Source organism: Balaenoptera acutorostrata, chromosome 8 (genome assembly GCF_949987535.1).
Source record: "Balaenoptera acutorostrata chromosome 8, mBalAcu1.1, whole genome shotgun sequence".
NCBI classification, from domain to species: Eukaryota; Metazoa; Chordata; class Mammalia; order Artiodactyla; family Balaenopteridae; genus Balaenoptera; species Balaenoptera acutorostrata.
In genome coordinates this window covers 36,803,650-36,815,974 of record NC_080071.1, presented here as the reverse complement: position 1 = coordinate 36,815,974, position 12,325 = coordinate 36,803,650, and the positions used below count along the sequence as shown (strand labels likewise).

General features: G+C 38.4%; 1 protein-coding gene across 2 annotated transcripts in view; it reads right to left on the bottom strand.

The window, feature by feature from the left end:
- The window catches only part of MTX2 (metaxin 2), a 58,644-nt gene extending 54,643 nt beyond the window's left edge, over positions 1 to 4,001 (bottom strand). For both annotated transcript variants that reach the window (XM_007190422.2, XM_007190423.2), the window contains exon 1: positions 3,738 to 4,001. In XM_007190422.2, coding sequence (XP_007190484.1) covers positions 3,738 to 3,777 — 40 coding nt within the window. In that variant the 5' untranslated portion in view covers positions 3,778 to 4,001. The remainder of the gene's footprint in view (positions 1 to 3,737) is intronic.
- Positions 4,002 to 12,325: the final 8,324 nt, after the last annotated feature.

Sequence of the window (12,325 nt, the reverse complement as noted above, 5' to 3'; positions counted from 1 at the left end):
TTAAATTTATGATTTTAGGTGATTTTTACTTTGCATTCTTTTGGATTGTTTTCATTTTCTACAGTAGTAATGTATCATTTTTATTATGAGAAAAAAAGAAAAAAAACAATAAACCTTTCTCATTACACAGGAAAAAAATGTCAGGTAGAGTTACAGGCTAAAATGTGCTCAGAGTCTTAAAGGACAGACAGGAGTTATTCAAGCAAAGTGGACAGTTCAGGGAAAAGGCAACATTTGCCAAAGATGGACACTACTAATAGTTTATTTATTTACTAATAGTTTAGAAAGGCAAGAGTTCAAGGAAAGGGGTGTGAGAGATGAGGCTGGAGAGACAGACTTGGAATAACTCACGGAGGCTCTTGTATGCCTCACTCCATTCTACTGACAGTGGGGAACCAATGAGGTGTTAAAACAAGAGGAGTTAAATCTGCATTTTAGGAAAATAAAAATAAAACAACACAAACAGACAAAAACCCACTGAGGCTTTGCAGTGTAGAGGCTGTACTAGAAAGAGACCAGACTGAAAGCAGGAAAACCTATTCAGACACTACTACAGTAATCCAAGCAAGAAATAATAAAGCCCTAAACTAAGGTAATAATATAGCAGTGGAGATGGAGAGAATAGCTACTGAGTCATAATAAGGAGTAAGAACTGAGAGGACTTGGTGAGGGATACGCTAGTGGTAAAGAGACAGAAGTGGTTCATTTAAATGGGAGAGTTCAGAGAAGGCTTTCAAAAAGATGTCCTTATGAATGAGGTTCTCAAGGAGGGCACTTCATGAATATCACAGATAGATGTAAGATGCCATTAAATGTTTCCAAAAGAAATACCAGTTTGTTGGCCCACTGAAAGAAAGAATAATAAGCAAAGTGTTAAATACATTAAAAAATAGAGCTCTCAACTACAAAAACAGATTCACATTTACTTATTAAGTTATAACGGGACTATGTAGATATATATCTCTAATCTCTTGAGGTTGATCTCTTCCAAGAAAACCATATTACTGCCAGAAGCAGAATGCTGTGATTAGTTGTTGGATTTGAGGCACACTTACAAGTCAAATACAAGGTTTCATATAAATTATTGGTATAGCCACCCTTTTTCGCTGTTGCCAAAATATAAGCTTTCAAATTTTTAAAATTAGAACCATTTAAATTCAAAAGTAAAATATTCTCACTCCACCAACATCCTATCCTTATTACCCTGACATTACTAGTTAAAATTAGTTGAATATTCTTCTACATTTTTCTTTGCTTACGTATACATGTTTATACAGGGTTCATTTATTTAACAACAGTGGGTTCATACTATATACATATATACACAAACGCTATTCTATAACTTTTTACGTAAGATAATCAGAGTTTTCAAGCCAATACATTTAACAGATACACCTCTTCATTTTTAGTATCTGTAATAATGTGGACATGCCATAACTTAGGACATTGCTGGGATTTTGCTATTAAAAATAATACTACAATTATTACTGTTGTATATTTCTTTAAATACTGGTCCTTCTATTTCTATCAGATAAATCCCATGAAGAAGAATTTCTGGGTCAATTAACAGCATTTAAATAAATATTGCTATGTTAAGTTCCCAAAAAGCAGTGATTTCTTACACACTCACCAATACTTTGAGAGTCCAAGTGAGTGGAAATTAGTGGAGAGCATCTTTTCATACCTTCACTGCTATTTGCATTTCCCCTTTTGTGAACTGCCTGTTCCTGTCCTTTATCTTTGATTCTGTTGGACTGTCTTTTTCTTAATTTGTAGAAACTTATGTCTCTTATCATACAAAGCTTTTTAAATTTATGTGCAATAAAATCTGTAATTTTTTTCTTCCATGAACCCTGAATTCTGTGTCTTGCTTGGGCCTCCTACGCTGTATCTCCTATATTTTTTCCTAATTATTTTATTACAATTTGGTTTTTGTTCTTATTTTACACTTAAATCTTTAATTCATCTGGAATTTATTCTTGAAATGTTATGACTTAGGAGTTGTCCCAACACCATTTATTGAATTATCCATCTATAAACGCCTCCTCCTAGAGTGACCACTCCAAATAGCTAAGATGGTAGACTGATAAAATTCCTAGAAATTCTTAAATTTCACTAATGGAAGCAAAGTTCCAAACTTATTAAAAGCTTACTAAAAGATATTCATCATTTTTTCTTTAAAAGAAATCACACATTAGGGAATACAGTATACCAATATCAGCATACACTGAAATATTTTAACATAGCAGCAATCTAAATTAAATTAATGATCTAACTTTTTTTTAAACATAAATGGTATAAATAGAAATAATCGTTGTTTGAAATCTCAAGATTATTCATTGATTCAGGTCGCGAATATTTACTGAGCACCAATTGACAGGTCCTCAAGATACTAGAGACAGGGACTTCCCTGGTGGTGCAGTGGTTAAGAATCCACCTGCCAATGCAGGGGACAGGGGTTCTAGCCCTGGTCCGGGAAGATGCCACATGCTGTGGAGCAATGAAGTCCGTGCGCCACAACTACTGAGCCTGTGCTCTAGAGCCCACGAGCCACAACTACTGAACCCGCGTACCACAACTACTGAAGCTCACATGCCTAGAGCCCGTGCTCTGCAACAAGAGAAGCCACTGCAATGAGAAGCCTGCGCACTGCTACAAAGAGTAGCCCCCGCTCACCACAACTAGAGAGAAGCCCTCACGCAGCAATGAAGACCCAAGGCAGCCAAAAATAAATAAATAAATTTAAAAAAGAAAAAAAGATACTAGAGACAAAATAACTATTATCCCAGCTTTCATGAAGCTTGCAATCTAGTGGGAGCTTCCCTCTCTTTTAGAAAACAGTCTTTAAGTGAAAAAAGGAAAAAAGAAGTGTATGTTCACACAAATGCAATGAAAAACAGTTTGGCAAATTCTGTAACACATTCAGTACTTTCCATTTCAAAAATACTACCTTATTGTAAATGTACCTATTTATCCTCGTGACTGAATATTTACCGTACTCACCGTGAAAATACTGCTAGGATGTTTAAGATTAACTCCATTTAAAGATTAACTATTACCCATCAACCTACGCCTACAATAGTCTCCTCACTTTCTCAACAATATTTAATTTCTTTCACTACAGTAAATAAGAACCTCGATAACAGAAATACATTATAAATCTATTTACATCAGTCATGTTCAGTCCAAGTCAAAGGTGTTTCAAAAAATTCATGTAGACTTAAAAATGTGTCAATGAATCCTAGAGACCTAGCAAATGGTAATTCTGTGCTGCTCGGACAGGACACTTCGGTGGCCACTCAAATGACAATGGCAACTCACTAGTGACAATCACCTTAAACTTCAGGTCCCACACCGAGGCTGCCCCCATACTTAATCACTGAAGCCTTCGGAAGCCCTACCCCTGTGGCCACGCCCCCACCTTAATTCCAACCCACGGCGTTCTCCACGCACCCCAACAACTCCAGACCCAGTGGGCAGCTGGACAAAGCAGTGCCCAAGAAAAGCAGATGGAACTCCCAGTCCTACGGGGTGACCTTGGCCAAGTTTCTCCCCCTCCGTTTTCTCATCTATGAGATGTGGCTGGTAGTCAGTGCCCACCTCCATCCCCAGGCCTGGGTTCAGCGTCTAATGCTGCAAGGCTGGAGGAAACCTGCAATCCTAAAGCCCACAGTGCTCCCCACGACTGCCCCACGCCGGTCCCCGCCTCCGTCCGGGTCCGCGGCCATGCACGCTACCTGCAATCTGCGAAACGAAGGCTTCTGCCACTAGAGACATGTCGGCTGGGAGGCCCTGCGCCGGCGCTTCCTACTCCCCGGGAACCTCAGCGAACTCCTGCGCAACCCGGCGGTTCCTGGCACCTAAAAGACCTGGCCCCGGCTGAGGCTCGGACTAGCAAAGCCCACCCCCGCGGCGGCCGTGGCTGCTCGGGCGGCGAAGACCCCAAGGTTACCGCCAGGCCGGGCCAGGAACTTCCGGCGCAGCTGACAGCGGCGAGCGAGCACTTCCGCCGGCCCCGCCTCTGACTCCTCCCGGCTGTGCTGTTCCGGGCTCACGGCCGCTGGGGGCCGCCGGTGGGCGGGGGGAGGGGAGGGAGAGGGGAGAAGGGTGTTTGATTCCGGACTCCAGCCTACCTGACAGGCGGGGGTAGCCCAGAGGTTTTCAGTTTCCTTTCTAAGCGAGGATTTTGTAAGCAAGTAACTTTTTTTTAAAGTCGTTTCAAACAGCAAGCATTTGTTTGCTCTTTATTGTATAGGTTGGTGATTTTTTTAATTCTATTTTTTATATAAGTTTTAAAGGTTAAACTCCATTTACAGTTATTACAAAATATTGGCTATATTCCCCGTGTTGTATTGGTACAGTACATCCCTGTAGCTAATCTTACACCCCGTAGTTTGTACCTCCCACTCCGCCACCCCTGTATTGCCCCTACCCCCCGCCACTGGTAACCATTAATTTGTTCTCCACATCCGTGAGTCTGTTTCCTTTTTGTTATATTCACAAATACAATATTTGTTGTATTTTTTTAGATTCCACAAATAAGGGATATCATCAAGGTAAGTAACAGTTTTAAGTGTCCACTGGATACTAGGCACTTAAAAAATATATACAGTATTCTATTTCATGTCATCCTCTAGATGACCAATAAGATGATGTTATTGCCATTTTACAGATAAAGAAACAAGCTTAGGGATTTTAAACTGCCTGCGCAGGGAGTCCACTCAAGCCCAGATTCAAACCCACATTAATTTCCTCTGTTCAACTATACTGTTAGGTTGATTAGTCCATGGACAGATGTTAGTGTTTATTTCTTCATTCAAACATGCTTGCCAGAGAGAAGGCAGCTTGAGCAACACCTAAGCTAAAAGTTTGCCCTTCATCTGTGTACACCTGAAATGAAGCTCATCTTGGAGAATAAAATACTCTAGTCACACACTTCAGTTCATCCCTTTCAGGGGTAAGAGGGGCAGGAAGAGGAGACACCTAAATCCCATAGGTGACTTTTTACCCCTTAATCTAATAACTTTTTAAATTATACATAAACAATTCAAGAAAAATCAGACTATATTAAAGATTTAGAGGAATGAAATATTACAAGTGAAACAGACTTCAGAGATCATCTGGAGGGCCAAAGCCCCTCTTTCACTGATGATAAACAGGTTCAGAGTGATGAGGTGACTCATTTTAAATCACACTGTAATTGGAAATCCAAGCCATAGCAATTAGGCAAGAAAAGGAAATAATAGAAATTCAATTTGGAAATGAAGAAGAAAAACTGTCACTATTTGCAGATGCTATGATATTAAATGTAGAAAACCCTAAAGACCACCAAAAAAACTTTAAACTAATAAATGAATTCAGTAAAGTTTCAGGATACAAAATCAATACATGGAAATCTGTTGTTTCTATACAGTAACAACAAAATGTCATAAAGAAAAATTAAGAAAACAATCCCATTTACAATTCCATCAAAAATAATAAAATAGGGACTTCCCTGGTGGCGCAGTGGTTAAGAATCGGCCTGCCAGTGCAGGAGACACAGGATCGAGCCCTGGACCAGGAAGATCCCACATGCAGCAGAGCAACTAAGCCCATGTGCCACAACTACTGAAGCCCGCTCACCTAGAGCCCATGCTCTGCAACAAGAGAAGCCACCACAATGAGAAGCCCGCGCACCATAACGAAGAGTAGCCTCCACTCGCCGCAACTAGAGAAAGCCCGTGCGCAGCAACGAAGACCCAACGCAGCCAAAAATAAATAAATAAATTTATTTTAAAAAATAATAATAATTGATTTCAAGAAATTGAAGAAGACACAAATAAATGGAAAATATTCTGTGCTATGGATTGGAAGAATTAATATTTTTTAATGTCCATAATGCCCAAAGCAATATACAGATTCAATGCATTCCCTATAAAAATTCCAATGGCATTTTTCACAGAAATAGAACAAACAATTCTAAAATTTGTATGGAACCACAAAAAACTCCAAATAGCCAAAGTAATCTTGAGAAAGAAGAACAAAGCTGGAGGCATCATGCTTCCTGATTTCAAACTATTTATATTACAAAGCAGTAGTAATATAAAGAGAATGGTGTTAGCATAAAAACAGACACATGGATTAATAGAACAGAATAGAAAGCTCAGAAATAAACCAATGTATATGTCAGTTAATTTATGACAAAGGAGCCAAGGATATACAGTGGGGAAAGGACAATCTCTTCAATAAATGATACTGGGAAAACTGGACAGCTGCATGCAAAGGATGAAACTGGACTGCTACCTTACACCATACACAAAAATTAACTCAAAATGGATTAAAGACTTGAATATAAGACCTAAAACCATAAATCTCCTAGAAGAAAACATGGGCAGTAAGCAACTTGACATCGATCTTGGTGATGATTTTTTTGGATTTGATACCAAAAGCAAAGGCAACAAAAGTGAAAATAAACAAGTGAGACTACATCAAACTAAGAAGCTCTGCACAGCAATCAACAAAATGAAAAGGCAACCTACTGAATGGGATAAAATATTTGCAGATCATATATGTGTTAAGGGGTTAATATCTATAATACATAAAGAACTCATACAACTCAATATTTTTAAAAATCTGATTTAAAAATGGGCAGAGGGAATTCCCTGGCAGTCCAGTGTTTAGGACTCTGTGCTTTCACTGCTCAGGGCCCGGACTCAATCCTGGTCAGGGAACTAAGATCCCACAAGCTGTGCAGCAGCCAAAATAAAATAAAATAAAGTAAAATAGAAAGGGGCAGACAACTTGAACAGACTTTTTTCCAAAGAAGACATACAGATGGCCAACATGAAAAGATGTTCAACATCACAAATCATCAGGGAAATGCAATTTGAAATCACAATGAGATACACCTCACACCTGTTAGAACAGCTATCATCAAAAAGTCAAGAAATAACATTGTTGGTGAGGATATGGAGAAAAGGGAACCTTGTGCACTGTAGATGAGAATGTAAATTGGTGTAGCCACTATGGAAAACAGTATAAAGTTTCCTCAAAATAATTAAAAATAGAACTACCATACAAACCAGCAATTCCAATCCTGGGTGTTCATTTGAAGAAAGCAAAACACTAACTCGAAAAGATATATGCACCCCCATGTTCACAGCATTATTTACAATAGCCAAGATTTGGAAGCAACCTAAGTGTCCATCAACAAATGAATGGATAAAGATGTGGTATTCGTATATACATGCAATGGGGTATTATTCAGCCATACAAAATAATGCAATCTTGCCATTTGCAACAACATGGATGGACCTTGAGGGCATTATGCTAGCTGAAATAAGTCAGAGAAAGACAAATAACATATGATCTCATTTATAAGTGAAATCTAAAAAATAGAAAGAAAGAAAAGAAAAGAAAAAAGGCTTATAGATACAGAGAACAAATTGGTGGTTGCCAGAAGTGGGGTGTAAGTATTGGGTGAAATGGCTGAAGGGAGTCAAAAGGTACAAACTTCCAGTTATAAAATAAGTCAAGGGGATATAATGTACATCATGGTGACCATAGTTAACAATAATGTATTGCATATTTAAAAACTGCTAAATCTTAAAATTTCACATCACAAGAAAAAATAGAATAAATCTTAAAAGTTCTCATCACAAGAAAAAACTTCTGTAACTATGTATAGTGATAGACTGTTAACTAGACTTATTGTGGTGATCATTTTGCAACTGTACATACAAACGTGGAATCATTTAGCTGTACATCTGAAACTCATATAATGTTGTATGTCAATCATACCTCAATAAAAAAAGAATCACACAGTACATTTAAAAGTCAGATAGCTTACTAAGTTTCTGCAAAGAAACCTGATGTTCCAAAAATTATTGCCCATGACATTTAGAAAGCAATGTCTCCTTTCTTTATGCTTCCATAGGTCTCTAAAACTGTGTGAGTTTATAGTTCATATTTCTGCCTCCTTAACTAGTGCATTCGTTTCATAACAGATAACCACAAACTGAGTGGCTAAAAACAGTAGAAATTTATTCTCTCAAAAATGTGGAAGCTAGAAGTCTGAAATCAAGGTGTCAACAGAGCCATGCTTTCTCTCCAAGCTGCAGTAGGGAATTCCTCTTTGTAGCTTTCGAGGGTTGCCAGCAATCGGTCCTTGGCCTTCTTTGGCTTACAGACACATCACTCAAGTCTCTGCCTCCATCATCACACGGTGTTCTCCCTCTGTGTCTATGTGGGCACATTTCCCTCTGCTTATAAGGCACCAGTCATTGGCTTAGGGCCCACCCTAATCCAGTATGACCTCATCTTAAATTGGTTTCATCTGCAAAGACCTTATTTCCAACTAAGGTCACATTCACAGGTACCAGGGTTTAGAAATGTGTACATATCTTATTAGGGGTTGGGGGAGGGAACACAGTTCTACCCACTGTACTAGATAATAAATGTTTAAGGATAAGTCATCAATGTTTGTATCACCCTCTACAACTAGGAAACTTGTTAAACTAAATTTAAATTTACCAAAAACTCACGGGGACATAAACATAGTAGTGTTTAAGAAGCAGCATCTTCTCACTGGCTGAGATTCAGAGTTGCCAAGAGGCAGAGATAATAGGTTTTTTCTTGTGCTGAAGGACTTAACACTGATAGTAAAGTGTATGTATGCTATGCCCAGTTTCCTCCTCCTCATCCCATGGATGACATTGACCAAGGGAAATGAACTGTTCCGGGTACTTTGGTGTCAACTGAAAGAAAAACTTTCAGTTCCTGTCTGTTGTCTCACAACAGGGAATTATATATAACTTTTAAAAGTGAAGAATATCCATCATCCGTTCAAGTTCTATTACCAAGTTTAGTTTGTCACCTTTAAAAAGCTGAAGATAGAATGTTTTGACTGCTTTTTGACACAAGCAGGTTTTTTTTTTTTTTTTTTTTTAAAGATTTCTCCAGGGCTTCCCTGGTGGCGCAGTGGTTGAGAATCTGCCTGCCAATGCAGGGGACACGGGTTCGAGCCCTGGTCTGGGAAGATCCCACATGCCACGGAGCAACTAGGCCCGTGAGCCACAACTACTGAGCCTGCGCGTCTGGAGCCTGTGCTCCGCAACAAGAGAGGCCACGACAGTGAGAGGCCCGCGCACCGCGATGAAGAGTGGCCCCCGCTTGCCGCAACTAGAGAAAGCCCTCACACAGAAACGAAGACCCAACACAGCCAAAAATAAATAAATAAATAAATAAATAAATAAAACGGAAAAAACTCAACTATATGCTAAAAAAAAAAAAAAAAAGATTTCTCCATATCATAGACCCTGTGTGGGAACCTGAACCAAAGCCCTGAGAAAGCGCTGAGGATTTGGACTGGCAAAAACAAAACAAGTCCAAAGAGCAGAGGTGAGCCCCAAAATGTAAGAGAATGGCAAGAGCCAGGGACTGGGCACACATGTAAGAGAAACAGAGCAAGATTAGAAGAAAAGGAGAATTCACCCTTAATATTTCAGTTAAGCGTCTATGACTTGATGCGTGGTACATGGATGAGCTGGGCTGGCTGAAAGGTACTGCGTTGGGACTGACACCAATCCTGTTCCAGCAAGCTTTTGAGAAAAAAACAAAGATCTGCTAGGGGAAACTGTCTATGCTCAACTCTTTCTGCATTGTAGCCAGGGAAACAGAATCATTGGCACCGTATGGATTCACTTTTTCTCCCTGACTGATGGTTCTTTGCTTCCCATACAGGCTAATTTGTGCTGGAAAGAATCTATAAATGTGGGAGGTCTTTATTACTAAAAATTAAATCCAATAAAATGCAGATGTCCTGACGGTGCCCACAAACAAGCTGTCTTTGTAATAAATAGCCAACTGGAGAAAATATATTTATTCATCTGTATTAGAACAACTGGCAGATTTAAAACTGAAGATCTGTTTAAGATCACCACAATTAGGGAACATACAAGAAAACAAGCCACTGGAATTTTTAAGAATGAGGTTATAAAACAAAAGTGCTAGGGAATTCATATGTTACTAAAAGGATAATCACACAATTATTTAAAATAAAATATTAATGCATGACGCTAACAGCCTTACTGTTTGCCCTAACAAAATCGCTTTTCTTGCAAAACTGTTCTGTCAATGTCATTTTCATATCTTAATCTGGATTTTATATTACCATGTTAAATTAAAAATATATAGTGATCACGATGAATATATGCTTTATTAAGCTTGAAGTACTAAGGCATTTTATCTTCATTTCATTTTTCTGTAGCAGAATGTTAATATTTTAAATGTAAATATTTTCTTTTTTCAAAAATGCCTGCAAGAGAAAATTTGAGGCTGAGATTTCTTCGAAATTATACTATTTACTTAACAATGATATAATAAATTCAGGTCTTTTTTATCAAATTAGTTGCCCCCCAACTCCCAACAACAGAATTAACTATGATTAATTCAATCAATCCAAATAAAGTGTTAATATAGTTAAAAACACCAAGGTAACCATGTTATGCACCAGAGCTTTTCTGTTCATCTGTTAACAGTTTTTACTTCTTTAAAAACAATGGAAATGTAGGCAACTATAAGCAATCTATTACAGAGATTTTTTTTGTAAAGGGTACAGAAATGTGACAGCCGTTGGTTCTTATCTCTCTCAACCCCTCTTTCCTGCATTTTGTTTAATTCCTAAGAAATCATGGTCAATCCAGGACTATTAGGTTCCTACCTCTTTCTCACTTTCTGATCCCACCCTCCTGCATTTTAGGTTAGCACACCCTCATATGAACTGCAAGTCGATTGGCCTACACTTTGGGAACTATCTACATTATCGATTCTAGTGGGCCTAGACTCTTCAAACATTAACCGGTTATCAAAAGAAGTGAAAATGCTTAATTTCCAAAATGTTCTGCAGAATATGTATGTTACCTCGTTTTCACAGCTTTACGTTATTATTGGGAGCTGAGTCTCTTAACCGTATCTACTGAGGGTGCTCTTCACTGGTGGTGGATAAATGTCTTATCTACAGTAACAGGAACTGAATGAGTTAGGACTTTTCTGGTTGCAAGTTATAAAAACACAATTAAATCTAACATAAGAAAGTTTAAGTTTTTTGCCTCATAGTGGCAGAAAAGACACGAGAGTAATTCCCAGAACTGAATGAAGAGCTCTAGGAACCAGGACCTTAGTGCTTCAGCTCTCTGTCTCACCACCTCTCATCTCTGTTCAGCTTTATTTTTTTTTTTTTTATTGAAGACACACCTTCTCCCAGATGGCAGGAAAAATAGCTGCCAGCAGCACCGACTTAACATCTTCCTAGTTGGGCAACCCCAACTTCCTTAAATCAATCCCAGGGAAGAATGATCATTGCTTGGATGTTCTCACCTCTGGATTAATATTTTGTCCAAGTGAATGGGTTCAATGATCAACCAGGCCAGGGAGAAATGAGACCTGTTATAAGGAAAAATGGAACAAGAGATGCTAGGAGCCAAAACCATAGAACCACAGTCTACAGTAAGACTCAAGAGTGCTACACTGTGGCTGCCACTTGTTTTAAAACTAGAAAAGCCATTTAGGCTCTTTGGTATTTTTCATTTCCACAAAGGGGATAATAAAATGTAATGACGCCTTAACCACAGTCTCTGAGGTGGGGGAAGGAGAGAGAAACTCAGATGATTGTGGTAACTAAAAGGAAGAGCTGAGGATACCTTCAACAAGTTATATTTATTATTTATATGTATTTATTGTGACATTATTATACTTACGGAAAAGTAATTACTTTTACATAAATGTAATAAGCTAACTCAGTCCTAAATCACTATAGCAGTAAACTTACAGGTTTGCAAAACAAAACGAAAAACCCACACACAATTGTCTCATCCCTTGGTGTATATATTATCCTTCCAGAGCTGGCTAACAAGGATATACGCTTTCTGAAGCTATAAATAATATGTGTGAATATAACAACATGGAAACATGGAAAATATGAATGATGCAATGTTAAGTAATAACAGCAGAATGTGAAATGTATTTTATTGTGAATACCGCTATGTAAAAATGTGTATGAAAAAAACGGGGTAGGATTTCTCAAATGTGGTAAAACTGTCGCAACAAAGGGATGGGATTTTGATTTTTTTTCTTTTGGCTGTCTTCTAAACTTTCTGTCATATTTTTTACCACTTTTACGACTTAGGAAAAAGTGTTTTTATCACACTGAGTAGAACGTTTTAGAAGGTGGTTAAGATGGCAAGCACGCTGGCCTGTCTACATGCAGGCCTCACAGTACAGGTCTCCACGGCCTTAATTATACTCTTGAGAACCTGCCTTAACCAGCTCCATGTTCCATAGCAGAGAT